Raw genomic sequence first — 20,406 nt, forward strand, 5'->3', positions numbered from 1 at the left:
CGCCGTCACCGTCGCATCCATCCAACAGTGAGTTCAATCATCCTATACAGGCTTACATCCACCTTTGATGTAATCATAATCTAATGCTAACGCCTTTCAAGGTCATCACCAACCGCTGCAGCTTGCTCTGCACTCGCAGCAGCAGCAAGTCGATCGCCACCCATTTTGGAGTCAACCTCCTCCTCATCCACCCTTGACTCGCATACAGGCGGTACGACCTGATCTCTCCATCGCTCCGGCAGCCTTGGCGCGTCACCAAGCTTGCATCTACCTGCCTTGCACACCAGCTTCGGCTTATTCCGCGTCGTCTCAATACCACGGCTCGCCTTCCCTTAATCTCACTCCTCCATCTCCGTCCGACGCTCGCTTTGACGAACATTACAGCCCAAGGCTGAACAGTCCGTCATCCGCATCGAGCCCTGCCTTCCCCCCCACGCCCGCGTCCCTTACTCCTCCGACGCCAATTACGCCATCACACGACCTTGTCTACCACACTCTGTACCACACGTCACCCAGATTCCCTTGGTCTGTAACCATGGCCGAACATCAAGCAGCGCAACCCGTGGCTAGCCCGCCAAAGACCGACCAGCCTACCATCCTCGAGCTGAGGCAAGAAGAGGTGGCCCAGTCTGCCCAGACCGTCGAGGACCCGGCTCAGCAACACCATGACGCGACCATCCACCACGATGCAACCGTCGCAGCAGTCCAGGCTGTCGAGCAGCACGTCCAACCTGATGCGGCCTACGCCCAGCTTCAGCAGGACCAATGGGGCGGGCAACAGTACTACCAGGTTGGCGACCACCTCACGGGTGACTATTCGCAGATCAATGGCGTCATGCCACTCCCTGGCACCGAGCACGGCGGCGAGCACTATGAGAGCGACTACAGTGCTGTGGCTGCAACATTGTCCAACTGGGCCGAAACCCACCCTGTAGACCAGTCTGGTGCTGGTGGTGTCGACATGGTCGGCGGAAACGGTACCGGGGTTCCTCTCGGCGAGCAGGTCCACAACGGAGAGATGGCGCTCATGTCAACGCCACTTACCGAAAAGCCCAAGAAGCTCATGTTGGCGTGCCACTTCTGCCGTGGGCGCAAGCTCAAGTGAGTCGACTATCCTCGACCCAGGTGTAGCTACTAACAGCAGATGCGACGGCAGCCGACCGACGTGCCACCACTGCGCGAAGCGGAGTCTGGCCTGCACATATGACGAGCAGGTCCGCCGCCGTGGACCCGGAAAGCGTACAAAGGAGATGCGGGAACGGGCCGCCCGCGAAGCTGAGCAAGCTGGCATAACTGCCCTTAGTGCAGAGCAGCTTGCCGAACACCTCGCGGCGCATGCTAGCGGGACACCCCTTGCCGAGCCACCCAAGAGGGCAGGCCGCAAGCGCAAATCGGAAGCTATCGACGACGAGGTCAAGAAGGCTCGACTGTTGGACGAGGACACAGCCGCTGCTGTAGCTGCGGCGCAGGCGATGCACCAAGCCGAGCAGGCTCACCACGACGTCCACTCGCTCGAGGCTCTCTCAGCACACGAGATGCCTCACGAGATGCAGCATGACTTGCAGCACGAGATGCAGCACGAGATGCAACACGAGATGCAGCACGACATGTCGCACGACATGTCCAACATCGACCCTGCGCTGGCCGGTGCGGATGGCGTCGGTGTCATGGACCTTGCGCCGCTCGAGCCTGGTACGCTTGGCCAGGTCATCCAGCAGCTCAATGGACAACACCAGCAACAATGACTCGACGAGTAACAGCCATCTTGCGGCCCTCCGCTGCCTTCAAAGTCCCCCATGTCTTCGTGTTTGGTTCTCCTCGATTAGCGTGGCGTGGCGACGCAGACTGCGTGACGTTGTACACTGTATGTAGCGCGAAGTGATATCGCCAGACAATGAGCGATGCCCAGGCGATGTGATGTATGCTAGTGTGTGTTTGCGGATGAAATCTGCAGTAGAGGCAGAGAAGCACTGCTGAAGATGTCATCGCTCCCAGCAAGGTTGGTTGGCGGTGGAGGTGCAGGGGTGGTGTGGAGGTGCAAAAGTTGGGAACAACAGATTAGTTATCGTCAACATTTGTCTTCTCCTCCACCCGTCCATCCAACGCAACTGAGATGGCTCCAAAACGCCGGCCCGTCAATGTTGTGCGCTCTGGCAATGCGGGTAACTCGTCCAAGGCCAAGCCGGACCCTAAGAAGGACGCAAATGGCACCACGGACCCGGACAAGCCAGTGCGGCCCCCACCACTCTTTCCCGTCGGCTACAAAAGCCCTGTGACGATTCTGAATGAGAAATGTCAGAAGGCCGGGTGGGAGCGCCCCATCATCGATGTTGTGGGTCCCGTGTGTCGTCTCGGAGCCATTCTGCTGACAGCAGAAAGCCAACAAGGGTACGCCGACTACCTTCAGTGGCGCGGTGACGTTGCGCAAGCGCAAGAACAAGAACGTCTATGACCTCGACACAGTACGGATGATGCCGCACCCGCCGCTTCAGATCGACTCTGATGCGATGGCGAAACACTTTGTCGCGACGTACGCGCTCTTCCGCTTCTGCTCGCACCTTCCAATGGCGATGACGCTTCCCCCAACGATCAGGCCGTACTGGTCCGAGCTGTTAGCGGAGAAGGGGTCGGCTCCTGCACATAGGGAATGGGAATGGAATGCGGACCCGTTCGCGGCGAAGAAGGAGGTCGAGGAACGGCAGTCGAAGAAGGCCGACAAGGAGCGCGCGGTGGAGGAGAGCAAGGCTGAGGCTCGGGGAGAACGGGGGAGCGGACGGAGCACGCCCGCCGCGCCGGACGGTCGCAAACACGGGCGCGCATGGGAGGAGGCACCGGAGGTACGTATGGCGCCGGCGTTGCGCGAGATGGTCGAGGGCGTCGTCAAGAAGATGATGAAGCGTTTCCCGAGCGCCGTGATGGAAGCGACCCGTGATATGGGCGGGAGTGGCTCCAACACTCCAAGCGGAGCAGCGACGCCATCGACGCCAGCGCTGGACCTGCAGAGCGTCAAGAAGCAGCTCGACACGCTCGGGTTCCGGCCCGCTCACGTCGCGAGCTGTCTCTCCGCGCTCGCGGCCGCCCACGCGCGGCTCCATTCCGGCGCGGGCGGCAGCTCGGACCCGCTCGTCCTGAGCTTGAACTTGCTGTCACCGCTCGAGGCTGCTATCGAATGGCTCCTCCTCCACCTGCCCGAGGACGATCTGCCTGCCCGTTACCGCCCCGGTACGTCAGGCGCCAACATGGTAACTGGTGCGACTGTGGGTGGCCAGGAACAACTGGTGCGTGGATGGCTGGTCGACAAGCTCGTGCGCGACGCCGGATTCCCGCGCAAAGCTGTGGAATCTGTGCTGAGCATCGAGGGGCGCGAATCTCTCGCCCTCGAGATGCTGGGCCGCCGTCTTTGCGGGTGGCACGGCACCGACGGGGGATGGGGTGACGCCGAAGTCATTCCCGCCGAGGAGGACGAGGAGCGGCAAGTTTGCAGAGACGAAGAGATGCTTGCCCTCGATGCTGTGCTCGGCGAACGATTCCGGCACGTCTCGGGAGAGGGCGGCGCGGCGGATGAGATCGCAGTCGACCTCGACGCCGGCAAGGAGCGGCTGACCCTCCACGTCGTGCTGGACGCGTACTCTCCCTATCCGTCGCCACAGTATCCGCAACGCGCTCCCGCCTTCTATCTGACGAGCACGACGCTGCCGGCATACATGCGCCTTCACCTGCACGCTGATATGCTGCGTGCGTTCCGCGACCCCGAACGACACGACCTCGTCGCCGTGCTAGAGGCCGGTATGGGAGGTGTCGTGCTCAGCATGGCTGAGCATTTGGAGACTGCCATTCCCGGAGTTGTCGCGCACCCACCCGACCTTGCGCAGGTCACGAAGCACCTCGTCCCCCACGTCGAGGAGGAGGAGGAGGCACCGGTCGCCCGTGCGGCGAAGAAGGTCCAGCGCACGCGTGGGCCGCGGCGTCGACGTGAGCCCACCACCGCGGAACACGAGGCTGTGCGCCGCGCCCACGAACGTCTGCTCGCCAACCCGGCCTATGCGCCGATGCTTGCTGAACGGCAGAAGCTGCCTGCGTGGAAGACGCGCGGGGAGATCTGCGGCGCACTCGACTCGAGCCGCGTCCTTGTCGTTGTGGGTGAGACGGGATGCGGTAAGAGTACGCAGCTCCCCCAGTTTATCCTCGACCACGAGATTGCCGCCGGCCGCGGCGCGAGCACCAACATCATCGTCACGCAGCCGCGGCGAGTCGCTGCAATGGGGGTTGCCTCGCGTGTCGCGCAGGAACGCCTCGAGGACGTCGACACCAAGCCCGAGAGCGTGGGCTACAGTATCCGCGGAGAGCACCGCTCGAGCCGCGACACACGCGTGCTCTTCTGCACGACAGGTGTCGTGCTCCGCCGCCTGGGAACCGGGGATACCGATCTGGCGGACGTCAGCCATGTCATTGTGGATGAGGCGCACGAGCGCGGTGTCGACACCGACCTCCTCATCTGTTTGTTGCGGGACCTTCTGGCACGCAACAAGCACATCAAGGTTGTCCTCATGTCCGCGACCATCAACGAAAAGATCTTCATCGACTACTTTGGCGGCTGCCCCTCGCTTACGATTCCGGGGTTCACTCATCCGGTCAAGGACTACTACCTGGAAGACGTGATCCCCAACTTGAGCTACAAGCCTACTCCAAGCCGCTTCGGGCCGCGCCTGAACGAGGAGCAGAAGGCTTCTATGCGCGCCGACTACGAGAAGCTCGGGCTGGCTGAGGACGACCTCCGCGCGCTCGAAGTCATCTCGCAAGCCGACCGGATCGATTACGGCCTCGTCGCGGCGACAGTTAAGCATATCGTGGACACGGCGGACAGTAACGGCGCATTGCTCATCTTCATGCCTGGTGTCATGGAGATCCGGCAGTGTATCCAGGAGCTCCAATCCACTCCTCTCGGTGCAGTCGAGATCCTCCCCCTCCACGCCAACCTGTCGTCGGCGGAACAGCGGCGCGTCTTTCCCTCCACAGCGCCACGGCGCAAGATTGTCGTCGCGACGAACGTGGCCGAGACGTCCGTCACCATCCCCGACGTCGTGTATGTTGTCGACACTGGACGCGTCAAGGAGACTCAGTATGATGCCGACAACGGCCTCCAGCGCCTGGTGGAGTGCTGGACTTCGCGTGCGTCGGGCCGGCAGCGACGCGGTCGTGCAGGCCGTACCCAGCCTGGCCAGTGCTTTAAGCTGTATACGCGCCGGACAGAGAACAACAGTATGCCGCGTTTCCCTGTCCCGGAGATCCTGCGGACGCCGCTCGAAGCCCTCTTCCTTCAAGTGAAGGCGATGGACGAGGACACGGACGTGCGTGCGTTCCTAGGCCGCGCGCTCGACCCACCGAAAATGGACGCAATCGACGCGGCATGGCAGACGCTCCTGGACCTCGGCGCGGTCGAGAGCGAGAAGCATACGGCGCGCCTTACCGCCATGGGAAGGCACATGTCCATGATTCCCGTCGACCTCCGCCTGTCCAAGATGCTCGTCCTGGGCACCGTCTTCAAGGTCCTTGACCCCGTGCTCACCATCGCCGCCCTGCTGTCCTCCAAGCCGCTCTTCACATCTCCCCTGGATAGGCGAGACGAGGCCAAGCGCGCACGCGAGGCCTTCTCCACCGCCCGCTCAGACCTCTTAACCGACGCAAAGGCGTACGACGCGGTCTCGAAACTACGCGGAGCCGAAGCCCGCAGATTCTGCGAGGCAAACTTCATCTCCCCCTCGGCTTTGCGGGACATCACCTCCCTCCGGTCCGACTTTTCCGCCGCGCTCACCCAAATCGGGTTCCTCGAGCGCGGCGCCGCAGCCCTCGCTGCAGCCTCTTCTCAAGCTCACGATACCAACTTGGTAAAAGCAGTCCTTGTTGGAGGGCTCTATCCCCGCGTGGCGCGTATCGCTTTGCCAGAAGCCCAATTCGAACGGCTCTCCCATGGAACCCTACAGAAAGATCACGAGGCCAAGCAAGTACGCTTCTTCGATACGCAGGGACGCGTCTTCCTCCACCCGTCGAGCATCATGTTTGCAGAATCTGGCTGGAAGAGGGGCTACGTCGCCTACTTTTCCAAGGCTGAGACGTCCAAGGTCTTCTTGCGCGACGCAACCGACGTGCCGTTGTACGCGTTGTTGTTGTTTGGAGGCGCGATCACGCTCAACCATTACGTCGGCGGGATCATGCTTGGGAATGGGGCTGTCAAACTTCGGGCTGGGACGAGGATTGGTGTCCTCTGCGCCCAGCTTAGGAGGTTGTTGGACGCGCAGTTGGCCGAGCTCGTTGAGAGTCCCCATGGCGCGGCCGATGTGCGCGGTGACGTGACGGCCGCTATGGCGGCGCTGTTGGCCAGAGATGGGTTGACGCAGTAGCAGTAACATAGGCATGGCATATGCAAACGAGTGTCCAAATCCAAAACACAGCACACCTTATCCGACCCCCCAATTTACCATCTTCTCGTCGGTCGTTCTTGTCGCGATCACAACTCGTTCGAGTTCGACGTTATCCTCGACTAACTCGTCCCCGTCCATCCGCCGTCCTCGACTCCTTTTCTCCACACTCCACGCACCGCGCCCCGGTCCGACCCGCGGTCCCCCTGTCTTCTTTTCCCCTCACATCCAAAAACCATGGCCAACCTCGGCGTCCCCGTCAAGCTCCTGCACGAGTCGCTGGGCCACATCGTCACGGTCGAACTCAAGAGCGGCGAGATGTACCGCGGCAAGCTGATGGAGGGTGAGTTGCGACATTCCAGAGCGACCTGTTTGTCGGGCCGTGTTGTGGAGTTACTGCCCCTTGTTTGCGTACTGACGCCATGCTTATGTCCCTCTACCACGTCTCTCTCCACTCGTCGCGTACCGACCCACCTCTCACCCATCCTCTTTCTTGGACGTTGCTCGCTCTCCCAGCCGAAGACTGCCTCAACATGGCCATGCGCGACATCACCGTGACGGCGCGCGACGGACGCGTGTCCCAGCTCGAACAGGTGTACATCCGTGGCAGCATGGTGAGTGGCTGCTGGCAGCTTGGGCATGGCCGTCGTCCCAGCTCGTCAACCATCTTGGCCTCCATGGCCGTCGTCCTACCTGGTCAACCATCTTGGCCTCCCGTCCTCGGCTCTCTCCACGGCCTCCACTCTCCCCGCACGTTGTCCCATTGCCGCCCTCCCCTCCCTCTCGTTCTCCTCTCACCCCAGATCCGCTTCATTATCGTGCCCGACCTCCTGGCCAACGCGCCCATGTTCAAGCGTGTCGGCCCCAACGCTATGCGCGGGCGCGGTATCGGTGCCGCTCGTGGGCGCGCCACTATCCAACGAGGTGAGTTTGCAGCTCGCCAGCTTTTCTTCCTCAAGCTGCGTGATACATCCGCTCACACCAGCCAACGCTCGCCGCGGTGCGCCGCGCAGCCAGGGTGTCCGCCGTTAGTTGTACGATATTCGAGTGTACGTGGAGATGCATTGATAGACCGAGCGGGAGGCTAGCCGAGCCACTCGACTCGGCCGCGCTCACACTGACTCGCAATGACACTGATCAACCAAGTCTCACGCCCCATTAACACTGCGGCCACCTATTCCTGACCAACCCTTAGCCACCCCCACTCACCCTCGGAGCCATCGATTGCATGCTACACATCGTTGCCAAAGATCTACGACAGCGCACAGCGCAAAATGCTGACGATACAACACAGGTGATAACAGCCTAGTGTGCTAGGCGGAGACAGAGACACGTCGAGTTGGGTTCGTAACAGGCGTCGTCATCGTAACGTTCATGATTCTACTTAAAGCCTGGCATTAGCGCGTCTCCACAGCCACCACCTACTCGAGGTTGGCCTTGGTCTCGATCTCACCGCCAAACAGCGTCGGCTGCGTGAGGCTGGCGCTCGGAAGCGCGCCGTCGTCGTCGGCCGCGCCCGCCGCAGCCGTGTTAATGGTCATGGTAAGGCTGTCGCGGTTACGTCCCATGCCGACCTGGCGGAAGGTGCCGGGTGGGATGTTGCGCGGACCGTTTGACGGCGAGTACGGGTGAGTTAGGCTCTGGCGCCGCTCCAACTTTGTCGCGGTCGCGGTTGGGGGCATGGGTCGCGAGAGTGTCGTGGTTGGAGGAGACGGGGTCGCCCGCGGAGACATCCAGGCTGTGTGGAGAGAGAAACCAGCCTGGTACACGCCTGGAGACACTGTCTGGACCGAGGAGAGCGCTCCCTGCGTCGCCGGAGTTGTGGGTCCGGCAGTGGGGCCTGATCCATCCGCCGGCTGGACTGGGGGAATGGCAGGCGGAATCGCGGGAGGAACAGTCTTGGACGCGGCGGCGATGAGGGCCTGCGGCGGCATTCCGGAACCGGGGAGGCCGGGCTGGAAGACTGGAATGGTGCTGTCAAGCCACTGCATCGGGTTGCCAAAGGACGCGTTGATGGGAGCCGGCTCCGTGGGACGCAAGCCGTCGCCGAGCGTACCGATGCCGCGGCGGGCCCAGGTCGACGCGTCCTCGACCTTGTAGGACGGCGCGTCATTCGTACCTCGTAGGAGCAGGTCCGAGTCCTTTGAGTCGTCGGCGATCCAGAGAGCGTTCATGCCTGCAGAAGGCGAGAGCATGTTGGCTTGCTGGGGGTTGGCGATCGGACGGCTAGACGTGTCGACAATCTGGAGTGTGTTGGGCGGCATGGACATGGGATACGCCTGCGAGAACGAGGGGATGCCGCCGTGCAGGGACACGCCCGGCATCGAGTGCTGCTTTAGATGCATGGGTCGGTGTTGAAAGCTTAGTGAAGGACGCGTCGATGCCGGCATCGACAGACGCCGAACCTGTGGCTGCTCCGAGGGGCCGATTCTTGGACCGGCGCTTGGACCCACCGATTCGAGGTTGAAGGCATGGAGGGCAGCACCGTCACTAGGAAGCATGGTGGCGACTGAACCCGCCGCAAAGTCGATACTCTTCGGTTCGTTTAGATCGCCTAGAGCGTGGGCAGTATAGCCGGGAGGCGAGTGGAAGTCGGACGAGTCGGAGCTGAGAGACATGGTTTCAGCGAGCCTGGCAGCGTTCTTCTGAGCCTGAGAGGGGCGGGGTGGCACGCGGCGCTTGTACCCCTGGATTTCATCCTTGCTCGAGTCCCTTCTGAGCGTTTGGTGTGCTGATGTCAGTGGTGCTAGGAATGTTCGACTTTGACGTACACCATGTGCTGGCATCGGGGTCAGCGATGCCGTTGTCCACATGGCGAAGGCTGACTTTGCGCATCCATCCGTAGATCTGGGATTAGCCAAAGGAGTGCAAGTGGTGCTCAAACTTACATTCAGCTGCCTTGAAAAGCTCGCAAACCTCGTCTGGCGGTAAACTTGAGGTAAGATCTTCTCTGCCAGTTCGTCTGGCCTCTCGATGATTATGAGCGTGCCCGTCTCATCCCAGCGAATAATCTGGCAAAGTCAGCGTGGGGCGCGTAAAGGAACAAGGGCGTACTCTATGATTGTGCGGGTCCTCGCTTCCAGAGTTAGCACACAACAAAAACGCACGGTCTCGCTTGGACGTACAGCAACCTGCAGTCAGTAACAACACGGTCATTCGCCACCCACTGGTAGAGCTTGGTGAGGAAAGTGGCCTGCTTGCCGTCTGCCTTCTTCTGGTTCTTGCTCTTTTTTGTGGGGGAGCGCGGAGTTGCCGGTAGAGGCATGCCCCACTGGTCCACCATGTCCCCCCCAAACGGGTAGTTTGCTGTCATGCCTGGGTTGGGAGTCATGTATGGCGGCGGGTCGGGGTACCTGGGAGTGGTATAGAAGTCTTGGTTGTGCGGTTTGAGCGGTGGGGGGTAGCGGGGCTGGTGAGCCTGAACGGCGGTGTAGTCGAACCCTAGCCCCTGCATGGGTGCCACCTGGGTGCCGAGCGAGGACATGTACGTCGCGTTAGTCGCCGATTTGGCGAGCGAGGCCGCCGCCGAGGTAGGAGCGACCTCCCAGCGAGAAACTGCTCCTGTAGGACCTCTAATCTGCTGACTCGAACCTGAGAATCCGGCGGCGCTGTGCTGCGGCATACCGCCGCCGAGAGGCATGAATGGGCGTGGTGGCTCGTTCATGGCGGAGTGCGGCGTGCGCGCCGAATTCGTGGATGTGGACGAGGACAAGGAAAAATGTGCAGAGGCAGAAGTAGTTCCGGGTGAAGTTGGCTGGTCCAGGCGGGCAATTGGAGTCGGATTTACTGGGAGAGAGTTGAGATAAACAGGCAGGCGGGGCTTGTTGCGCCCGTTGCCCGCAGGAGGCGAGGAGGTTGATGACTGCTGATCCAGGTTGGCGGCGTTGTGCGCAGACGTCGTAAGATGAGAGATGTGCCCGTGTTGTGGTTGTTGTCGTTGTCAAGGGGCGTCTTGTCGAGCAGGGGGATTGATGAGGATGCGCGTACCAAGTTTTAACTGTGAGCGGACCTCGTTTGCCACCAACTGCGTGTTACTGCGCTAATGCTTGGGGTTGTGTCAATGGGGTGGTTCTATTGTCTAGAGAGTGAGGCGTGGAAGGCGTTATGCAAGACAATAGGTGTGTGTTTGTCGCTGATAGATGGTACACGACACACACTTTAAAGAGGAAGAGGGGCAAGAATGGCCAAAAAAGGTATGAGGGAGAGGGGTGATGTGTTCAATGCGCTTCGGGCGTCGCTAGGTTGGGCTATCGTCGAGGTGATCACGGGCAAGTCTGTCGACGTGTTTCAATCACTCACCGACTGATTGCAGGGGTGGCGATGCGTCGGTGGCGAACAGAACGTTCCGGGCCTTGGAGCTAAGCTGTGAGACAATGGACAAGCCGAGGATTGGCTACTGTAGCTCGTCTTGTGTGGTGGCAACGACGACGACGTGTGCTTTGGCGACGAGGCGAGGCGCAACTAGGCCCAAACGACAAGTGGAGCGGAATGTGGGGTGTTCCTGTGGATTTGAAGCGCAGTAAGAATAAAGGGTAAGGCAGAGTAGAGTTGGGGCCACCAAAGAGCAACTCGGAGGTGCGACGGTGGTGGTGGTGAGTGGGCACACGAGGGGTGAAGGTACAGGGGTTGGGGGTTGGAATTGAGGTTTGGTCGTTTCGACGGTATCGGGGCGCAATCCTAGAACAGCTAGAATATCCAGTGACGAGGATTGGCTTGCAAGTCTTGCAGGTCTTACGGTTCAAGACGAGACAAGGGCGGGGATGGGGGCTCTGGGGCGCTGGGGCGCAAGGGCGTGGAGATTGGTTGGTGGGTGGGTTGATGTAGGTTGTAGGTTGGCGAGGCTAGTCAAGTGTGAGTTCGAGTTGACAATGCGAGAGAAGGTGTGGCCTCGTATGGTGAGAGTGTGTACAGTTGTGTAAAGTAGAGATTGATGAAGAAGGGCAAGTTTGTGGGTGTGAGGTGGAATCAAGGTTGATAGGTAGAAAAGGGAATAAGGGGGATTGCTTGGATGTTGAGGGTGAATGGTCGTGCACCATCTACCTCTAAAGATTGCGTGGGCTTGACTCGGCTGTTGGCTGTTGGCTGCTGGCTGCTGGCTGTTGGCAGGGCAATGGTAAAACCACAAAGAGTCAGTGCTCAAGCTCTGTGGATGCTGATGCGTGGGCGACAGAACAGCTGCGCGGCAGACCTGGGCGGTAAGGGAAGGTTGGAGCACGAGCACGAGAGCGTGAGCACCTGGGCACGGTCGAGTGCCCGTCTGATGGTCCGAGCGTCAAGGTATGGGGTATGAAAGTACGGGGGGGGGGACGCGGTTGAGGAATGCGAGGCGACGAGGCGTAGTGGGTGGAATGGGAAGAGTAGAAGACTAGAGCGTAGATGAGTAACGAGTTGTTACTGCAAGGAGCAAGGTGGAAGTTGGAAGGGAAGAAAGGTGGAAGGAATCAAGTCATGAGTCATTGCGGCTTTATCTAGATAGGATAGCAATGAGGGTTATCAGGACGGGCCAAGACGCAAGACGCAAGGGGCCACTCGTAATCCTCGGACCGGCTGGCTGACCGTGGCGCAGCCGTTGCCGCCGGTCTCCCTCCTTTCTTCAGCTCGAGCCTGTTAATTGCATTACCTGAGTCTTACGGGGTTTCCAATGCCCGACGTTGCGGTAAATCCGAGAACAATGGGGATGTCATGTCATGTCATGTCGCCACCGAACAGGCGTAACTCTCTTTGGATGTTCAAGTAAGCGGTGTTGTGACGTCGCCTAGTTGACAGAACACTGATGTTCTTCGGGTCTCTAATGCAGATCACGCCGAGGCCTCCGGTCACCGGCGCCGGTTGACAACGAGCTGTGTATCTGTACGATTGTCATGACCGGAACAAGCCGGAATCGCTTGAGTATGTTGATGAGCAGTAAGACCAAGTCGCTCAGCTCAACAGTCAGTATGACCGTATCCGTAGCATGTCGGTACCTCTCTACCGGTTCAAGGCTTTGGGGGGGGAAGGGGGGGGGGGGGGGGTGGGGGGGAGGGGAAGAAACGGGGGAATCGGGCAGTCGCTACGTTCCTCTTGCTCGTCACTGTCCATCTGTTGTCTGTCCAGGGAACTACGCACGGTCCATCAGGCAATCAGGCCACCAGGCATCAGGCATCAGGCAATCAGGCCATCAGGCCATGAAAGGTATCACGATTGATCCCTGTAACTCTCGAGTCACAGCTTGAAAGGGGGGCCAGATGGCCGACCATGCTGTCCCCCACGCTGTAAATGGTAGCGAGCAGTAGACTTGGTAACACTAGTTGGTTTGTGCATTACCAAGTTTATTTTTATTTTAGCAGCTGTAATGGTAAATGTATGCTGCGCTATCTTGGGGATCTGCACGACCTGGTACTCTCAATCCCTACTTGTCGTATGGCTCGATGCCGGCGACTGGCGACTGGCGACTGGCGACCGACAACCGACATGGATAGCGGTGAGCACACACTCCCCTGTAAGTCTCTGTAAGCTGTAAGTCTGCAAGTCCGTGTATTGTGAGCCAAGCGCTAGTTTGGAATGGGGCATTACTGTACCCTGTACCACGCAACGCGCCACGCGCCACCGCCTTCAGCCTCTGTCATTCCACTCGTCTCATCCACAGTAGCAAAGGCAAAGATTGCCAGTCCCCCATCCCTCATTTGTCCTCATTTTTCCTCCTCGCTCCTCCTCGCTCCTGGCCACTGCTGATCTCTCCGAGGTCGGGGTCAGTGGGGCAGAGTCAAAGTTAGAGGGTCCGAGCTTTGTGTGTGTGTGTGTGTGTGCAGGTGAGGGAAAGGAGCGGGCTCAAATGGTGGAGCGGGGGATCCTGGATTAGCTAGTTGGGGGAGAGATCAGCAGAATCATTGAGCAATGGGCAACAAACAAATGGTCCGTGCGCGCATCGTTCCATCCAAACTCCAACTCGATATCCCAAATCCCATCATCCCCACGCTCTTCAATCATTGCCTCTGCCTCTGCCTCTGCTTTGTGACTCTGTTGTGACCGCATGACCCCGTGGACAATCAGCAGAGTCACGAGGACGGAAAAAAGGTGACAATATCTGGGAATGCAAATGCCACAAAACGCGTCACGTTCCTGGCTTGGCCATCATACCCACAGACTCCCCCGCAATCGGCGCCCGCACTCCCCACTATTCCGTCGGCCGCTTGTTCCGCCGTTCCTCCTCCATTCCTCAATCTCCCTCAACATGCCCTATTGTAAAGATGCAATCAATCAAGTACACAAGTAATACACCTAGCCCCCCCGCGGCCCATCTCCCTCGCAGTAGCCCGCAGTGTCCACTACTAGACACCCACTCGGCTCACACTCTTCTTTTGGTTGGCAAACCGAATAACCTCACGCTTCTCCAGCACGAACAGACACCGCTCGAGCGCATGTTGCGAATAGCCCTGCTGTGTCACAAACTCGCGCACGAGCGTCTGATACGCCACACTCCAACCGATCGGCAGGCGGCGCTTGACCTCTCGCTCGATACGCTCCATCTCTTCCTGCAGCTCGGTCCGCGTCATGCCATCCACCTGCCCCGCCTCGACCGCGTCCATCGTCGAAAACTTGAACAGACGAATGGCTTCCTCGACGTGGTGCACGTCCGCACTGGGCGAGAGAGTAATCTTGGCCAATGACTCGGTGATGCGCACCATTGCCTCGAGCTGACGTACCGTCAGTGGCACCGAAGATCGCTCGTCATTGTCACGCTCAACCTGCTGCACAGTCTTGCGCAGCGACACAAAGTGTGATGACAACATCTCGGCCGCTTCCTGGGACAGGCGCGGTGCACAACGACTGTTGTCAGTTTTGCAACACACAGAAACAACTCACGACTTGCAGTACGATATGTACCGCTTCATCTTGTCAATGTCAATCTCGCCCTGCGCCTCCGTGTCCACCTGCCGGTTCATGTGAATGTCCATGACGTGCTTGGCAATCTTCATGTCGCGGCTCTCGTTGTGCTCATCCTTGACGATGAAGATCATGTCGAAACGCGACAGAATGGTCGTCTGGAAGTCGATGTTCTCGCCCGGACTCTTCATGTCATCGTATCGACCGAATACGGGGTTGGCGGCGGCGAGCACAGACGTGCGTGAGTTCAGGATAGTCGTGATGCCGGCCTTGGCAATCGAGATGGTCTGCTGCTCCATCGCCTCGTGAATCGCCACACGGTCTTCGTCACGCATCTTGTCGAACTCGTCAATGCACACAACGCCGCCGTCCGCAAGCACCATCGCACCGCCCTCGAGGTAGAACTCGCGCTGGTGTGAGCAGATACTTTCTTACGTTCAACTCACAGTTATAGGGTCGCGCTGCACGGAGGCAGTCAGACCTGCAGCCGACGAACCCTTGCCGGACGTGTACACGGCCACGGGCGACACCTTCTCGACAAACTTGAGCAGCTGCGACTTTGCCACACCGGGATCACCTAGAAGCAGGACGTTGATGTCACCACGAAGGCGCATGCCATCGGGGAGAATCTTCTTGCTTCCTCCCATCAATAGACAGGTGACAGCCTTCTTAATGTCAAGGTTGCCGTAAATGGAAGGCGCCACGCTCGCTGCGAAGCGCTCGTACAGGGCCTCGGACCGGGACATCTGCTGAAACTCCTCCTCCTCCTCCGGCGTAAACACCCGCGAGCCGGGAGCCGACGCAAGCGACGTGTCAAGCTCAATGCCGAGTACGCGTACGTACGGCTGGCGGAGGGCGGGGGCGCCGCTGTTGCTCCTCTGCACACGTCAGCAAGATCACCATTGGTGACTCACGTTCTTAGACTGGGGCGCAAATGTCGAGTAAATGCCAGTCGCAATAATGCGCGAGCCTGGCACGACGCGGGCCGTGAGGTATCGCTCGGCCTGGAGGATCACGTGGCGCGGCAGCTCACCCACGGGAACCATGTCGGGTGCCTCCTGGAGCTTGATCATCTGCTGGTCGATGAAGCGACAGCGGTCGTGGAGAATGACGTAGGGGTCGAGCGGGCAAGCCTTCTTGCTGTCTTGCGGGGCGGGCGCATCGCAACGGCGCGGGAGCGCCGTCTTCTCCGAGCCAAGGTTCTGTCCAACCTTGACCGCTTTGACGGACCGGCACGCCTTGCACTGGAGGTGCAGTTCTGTCGCGCGTGACGAGAGCTGAGACGCGTTGATGACGATACCGGGGAGGCGCACGAGCTGCGCGAACTTCTCGGCGTTGAGCTCGCGGAACTGAATCATGTTCTGGTCAGTCTTGATCGTCGCCTGCATCTCCGGTACGGTGTGGAGCGGCTCCTCGCCGTCCTCACCACGGGCTGTGGGGTTGACGATCGCGCGCGCGGCACGGAGTAGGGCGGCTTCGAGCTGGTGTCAGCAGGGTTGTAGAAAGTGAGGGTGCAAGGTGGGAGCGCACCAGAGGCATCATATCACCCGGCGTCTTCTGGCATCGCTGCGCGAGCTCTGGATTAAACCGCGCCAGGTCTTCAAGATTAACTTCGAGCGTGTGGTGGTGCATAAGCAGTGCCGACTTGAGGCGGTCACTGGGGTCAGATTGGGGGTCCACATAGCTAATCTCACCGGTACGTGAACTCGCTGCCGAGGCGGAACGACGACAGGAAAGTGTAGAACGCGTTCTCCGTCTCTGACGGCGAGTCATGTTCCTGCTGCCCTTCCCGTAAGGGGACGGTATATACGCGGTTCTGTTCGAAGCCGCTCTGTATGTCAGCGAGACAGCGAGCCTGATGATGGGCGTACCATTGTGGTTAGAAGATGTGCAAATGGCTAGTTCAGGTGTTGATGTTGAATGTTGTGGGAGGGGTTTGGGGTTGATCAGATGATTGGCCCAGTAAAGACAATGAGACGCGTCGCGCCGGAGGCAATTTCTAATGAACAACGCGTCGGGATCTAATATTTCCTCCCACTTAAATAAGAAGAGAGTGGGGCAGCACTGGTGCCCCGCGTTTTCAATCCTAAAATCTCGAACTGCGACCACATCATCGACAACAACACCATGAGCAAGCTCGAGGCCGCGCAGCGCATGCTCACCTGGCTCGTCCAGGAGGGCGGATACGTGCACCCTAACGCCGAGGTTCGGGACGGTGCGTAACTGTCTGAAAGTCGGTAGCTGACAGTAGACGCATCAAGTGGGTTGGGACTGTACGCGACCGCGGATATTGGAGAGGAGCGCCTCATCTCGTGTCCCTTCAGCGTGGCCATTACGCCTACCCTCGCGGCGGATGCTATCACAAAGGTGTGCGGAGTCAAGGATGAGGACTTTGTACATGACGGCGAGCGATGGTCTGAGCGCATGCTGGCCGCCGCCTACGTTGGCCTGCACCAGCTCTATACGGCAGAGGAGTGAGTTGCCGAATCGCAGCGCTGATAAAGATGGCCCGAGGCGCTCAAGCACCGTCCCTACGTGGAGACGCTTCCAACACCGTCAACGCCGCATACCTGGACCGAGGCGGAGCGGGGTCTGCTCAAGGGCACGAACCTCGCCGGCGCGGTGGAGAAGCAGGAACGTGAATGGCGCGCTGAAGCTGAGACGCTTCGTACCGTCCTCAAGGAAGAAGGCTTTACTTGGTACGAGGCCGAAAGAAGGAGCTAATATCAGGGAGCGCTATGCGACTCTGAACGCGGCGGTGTCGTCGCGCGCGTTCCCCAGCGCCCTCCTTCGCCTTCCGGATGGCTCGGCGACGTCTGGCGAAAAGGTCGAGGAGAGCTACCCCGTCCTCCTCCCTGGTCTTGACCTGCTCAACCGTGAGTTCAGTGTAGCCTTGCTGATATAAGATAAGCGCGGACAGGCGATCACGTGGCTCTCGTCCAAGATCCCATCGTCCAAGGGTGACATTGAGGCCATCTCCTTCATCAGTCCCGGTCAGGAGGCCGGCGAGGTATTGAACAACTACGGAGCGAGGGGGAACGAGGCACTCCTCCTCGGTTACGGGTTTGTCATCCCCTCAAACCAGGACGATACGCTTGTGCTCCAGCTCGGGGGCATGAGTGATGAGATCGTGGCTGCTTTAGAGAAGCAGGGCCTCGAGGCTGGCAAGCGGTTTGAGGTCGGTCGCGATGGCGTGCTGCCGCAGGAGCTTGTTCGGACCGTGCGGGTTATGATGGCCGATAGCGGGTGCTCTTGCTGTGGTGGTGGTGACGACCACGACCACGATGACGATGATGGCCACGACCACGGGCATAACCACGGGCATGATGACGAGGATGACGACGAGGACGAGCACGCCGCACACGAGAAGGAGGTCAACGAGCTCGAGCTCGAGCTCGACGTCCTCGGCATGCTTGGCAACATGCTCGATGACAAGCTGGTCCGCCTCGAGGACGTGCCCGAGGCCGAGGCACGCCCCGAGATCGCCGAGATGGCCTCGACCTACCGCCAAGGTGAGTCCTCCGCAGTCCTGGCTGACAGCAGGCCAGATCGACATTGTATCCGCTGCCCTCGAGCAGCTCACCGAGCGTGTCGATCGCGTCGAGATGCTCCTAGCCGACGGTCCCGAGTGCCCGTGCGGCTGTTAACGTCCTTGTTCCCCTTGTTCCCCGTGTTCCATAGAAGTCTGCATATCCTAAGCATTACGAGTACGCTCCACCCTTCTTCTCGGCCACGTCGCCGCCCGAGTCGGCGAGCTCGCGCCCCATCTGCCCAACAAGGCTGCCAATGTCAGTCGTGACGTTGGCCATGTCAAAGCCCTGCGCAAAGCGCTTGCTTGCCGTCTTGCCGTCTCCGCAGAAGATGGCCGCCTTCTTGCCATTATCATGTGCGGCCTTGAGGATACGCGCAATGGCGGCACTGTGCTCCTCCCCGCCAAACTCGACATTCATCGACTTGGACAGGTCGTAAGGTCCTGCCATTAGCTACTCCCTCCATATTTACTCACCGATGAAGAGTACGTCCAGTCCCTCTACTTTTGCAATCTCCTCGACATTCTCGACGCCAGCCCGACTCTCAATCTGCACCATGACCATGAGAGCATCGTCGGCCTGCTCGGCATACTCGCCTTCGCTGATGCCAAAGGACGCGCCACAGAACATGGGCCCGTAACCACGACTCCCGTGGGGAGGATACTTGTTCCAAGAGACAATCTTGCGCGCGTCCTCGGCAGTATGACACATGGGCGTCATGATACCGTGCGCACCCGAGTCGAGAGCACGCTTAACCAGCGCCTCCTCGGCGTTGGGGATACGCACGATTGGCGTCGCACCATATTGAGCGACGGCGTTACACAACTCGTAATAGTCGCGGTCGCCGATCATGCCGTGCTCGCCGTCAATGAGGACCCAGTTGAAGCCCTTGACGGTCGAGAGGATCGAGCGCGCGACCGACGAGGCCGGGAAGCTTGAGTCAGCGAACGCAACAGTCCAAGTGAACCTCACGTTAACCAGAAGCCACGACCCTTCTCGCCGCGGGCGAGGGCGTTCTTGAGCGTCATGCGCGCCTGCATTGCTGTGTGGGTCATGTTGGGCGAGGAATGAATACGTCTCTAGTGTGTCCCCTGCCGCTTGCTTACATACCCAACAGCCCACCGCGTTAGTCGGCATGATGTCGGTCCGGAGCCGGAGTTGGCCGGTATGCCGGCGGCCCAACACGGCTATCTGCTGAGTTTGGTGCTTCAAATAACTTGTAATTGAAATGAATAAAATACCGGACCAGCTGGCCCGCAACCAACAACAGTGGCGGCCCTTCTGACGGCTTTCTTCGTAGCCACGAGTGGCTCGCTATCTATCTCAGCGTCCTCGGCCGCTTCCTCGGATTCCACCTGTCAGTTCCGCCGCATGTTCGGGTTCTTGCAGTCTGTCATGGTGGATCCAGGTTTTGTTCTTGCAATCTGTGGTCCAGGTCGTGGTCCTGCAGTCTGTCATGGTCCAGGTCGTGTTCCGGCAGTCTGTCATGGTCCAGGTCGTGTTCCGGCAGTCTGTCATGGTCCAGGTCGTGTTCTTGCATTCCGTCATGGTCCAGGTTGTGTTCTTGCATTCCGCCATGGTCCAGGCTAACGTCCCCAATGACAGCCAGCGCCACCGGTCAATACTACTCGGCAACGGCCCGCCCAGTCCTTTAAAGTGGCGTAATTTCAAAGCAGACCTCCTCTCATCTCGGCCTGGCCACTACGTCCCTCTTCTTCCCCGCAGTAGTTGGCCTTCCTATGCGACTAGATGGCTGCCCTTTCAGCGGAAGTGGGGTATCGGCGGTGCTAGTATGTGGATGTCTAATCTCGGCTAACAATAAGCTGTAAGATCGCCAGATCGTTCGTCAACGCCTGACTTGAAATGCTAACCCATCATAAGTGTTCATCTCGCTGGGTCATCGTGGCTAAACTTTGTGCTCTGCTGCACGAGATCGCACATCCTCGCATTGGCACCATCCCCGTTCATGGTGGCGCGTTTGCCACTTGGATCTGCTTGGGCGGTCTGTACATCGGTCGTGGAGCAGCCGTTTCCACCCCGTCGGTCTGTACATCGATCGTGGAGCAGCCGTTTCCACCCCGTCCCCTCGTCGTCATCCTCCTGACAGTCCCGAGGGCCCCCGATTTTATATACCAGGAGGACAAGGCCGTCGCCATCTCCGCCAAGCGCAACGCCAACGGCGACGCAGACAAGCCCGTCTTGCACAAAGTTACGAGATCAAGGCCGCCCTCGCTGTCGAGGAGTGTCATTTCGATCGCAACCAACTGCACTGGAAACGGTATTGTCAGCTACTTCCTCTCACCGATTCTCAAGCTCGTTGCATCACCATGGCCGTCCAGATTAGCGCTTTCAATGGTTACCTCGCCCCCTGTATCCTCGCCATCGCTACCAATGGTTACCTCGCCCCTGTATCCTCGTCATCGCTACCACTGTCGCCCAGTTCGTACCGTATTGGCCGCTGACCCATTTGACTTATCTCGACCGCAGGCATGCTCATGGCTTACTGTCATCCCATTCCTCTTCACATTCTTCGGCTTTTACGACATTACTTGGGGCCATCCTGCCCTACGAGCTGCGTACCAAGGGTCTCGGGATCT

General features: G+C 59.4%; 7 protein-coding genes across 7 annotated transcripts; 4 read left to right on the forward strand and 3 right to left on the reverse strand.

The window, feature by feature from the left end:
• Nucleotides 1-535: 535 nt before the first annotated feature.
• Nucleotides 536-1,745, forward strand: CcaverHIS019_0207260 (uncharacterized protein; the record flags this gene model as incomplete). The annotated part of the gene is made up of 2 exons (XM_060597770.1): nt 536-1,101; nt 1,145-1,745. The coding sequence occupies 2 exons, from the start codon at nt 536-538 to the stop codon at nt 1,743-1,745; spliced, it is 1,167 nt and encodes a 388-aa protein (XP_060454630.1).
• Nucleotides 1,746-2,113: 368 nt separating this feature from the next.
• ucp12 (uncharacterized protein) lies at nt 2,114-6,398 on the forward strand (the record flags this gene model as incomplete). Its single annotated transcript, XM_060597771.1, has 2 exons — nt 2,114-2,332; nt 2,376-6,398. 2 exons carry the CDS (start codon nt 2,114-2,116, stop codon nt 6,396-6,398), a joined length of 4,242 nt encoding a protein of 1,413 aa, XP_060454631.1.
• Nucleotides 6,399-6,653: 255 nt separating this feature from the next.
• On the forward strand, nt 6,654-7,448 carry SMD3 (uncharacterized protein; the record flags this gene model as incomplete). Its single annotated transcript, XM_060597772.1, has 4 exons — nt 6,654-6,759; nt 6,933-7,030; nt 7,220-7,340; nt 7,402-7,448. The coding sequence occupies 4 exons, from the start codon at nt 6,654-6,656 to the stop codon at nt 7,446-7,448; spliced, it is 372 nt and encodes a 123-aa protein (XP_060454632.1).
• A 389-nt stretch (nt 7,449-7,837) lies between these two features.
• Nucleotides 7,838-10,080, reverse strand: CcaverHIS019_0207290 (uncharacterized protein; the record flags this gene model as incomplete). Its single annotated transcript, XM_060597773.1, has 6 exons — nt 7,838-9,147; nt 9,188-9,263; nt 9,305-9,427; nt 9,471-9,492; nt 9,524-9,547; nt 9,584-10,080. 6 exons carry the CDS (start codon nt 10,078-10,080, stop codon nt 7,838-7,840), a joined length of 2,052 nt encoding a protein of 683 aa, XP_060454633.1.
• A 3,643-nt stretch (nt 10,081-13,723) lies between these two features.
• Nucleotides 13,724-16,153, reverse strand: MCM5 (uncharacterized protein; the record flags this gene model as incomplete). The annotated part of the gene is made up of 7 exons (XM_060597774.1): nt 13,724-14,222; nt 14,259-14,689; nt 14,726-15,157; nt 15,194-15,760; nt 15,810-15,936; nt 15,974-16,110; nt 16,151-16,153. 7 exons carry the CDS (start codon nt 16,151-16,153, stop codon nt 13,724-13,726), a joined length of 2,196 nt encoding a protein of 731 aa, XP_060454634.1.
• A 253-nt stretch (nt 16,154-16,406) lies between these two features.
• On the forward strand, nt 16,407-17,926 carry CcaverHIS019_0207310 (uncharacterized protein; the record flags this gene model as incomplete). Its single annotated transcript, XM_060597775.1, has 6 exons — nt 16,407-16,494; nt 16,531-16,753; nt 16,784-16,978; nt 17,010-17,155; nt 17,186-17,791; nt 17,823-17,926. The coding sequence occupies 6 exons, from the start codon at nt 16,407-16,409 to the stop codon at nt 17,924-17,926; spliced, it is 1,362 nt and encodes a 453-aa protein (XP_060454635.1).
• A 54-nt stretch (nt 17,927-17,980) lies between these two features.
• On the reverse strand, nt 17,981-18,864 carry CcaverHIS019_0207320 (uncharacterized protein; the record flags this gene model as incomplete). The annotated part of the gene is made up of 3 exons (XM_060597776.1): nt 17,981-18,252; nt 18,286-18,743; nt 18,782-18,864. 3 exons carry the CDS (start codon nt 18,862-18,864, stop codon nt 17,981-17,983), a joined length of 813 nt encoding a protein of 270 aa, XP_060454636.1.
• Nucleotides 18,865-20,406: the final 1,542 nt, after the last annotated feature.

Source organism: Cutaneotrichosporon cavernicola (genome assembly GCF_030864355.1).
Source record: "Cutaneotrichosporon cavernicola HIS019 DNA, chromosome: 2".
NCBI lineage: Eukaryota > Fungi > Basidiomycota > Tremellomycetes > Trichosporonales > Trichosporonaceae > Cutaneotrichosporon > Cutaneotrichosporon cavernicola.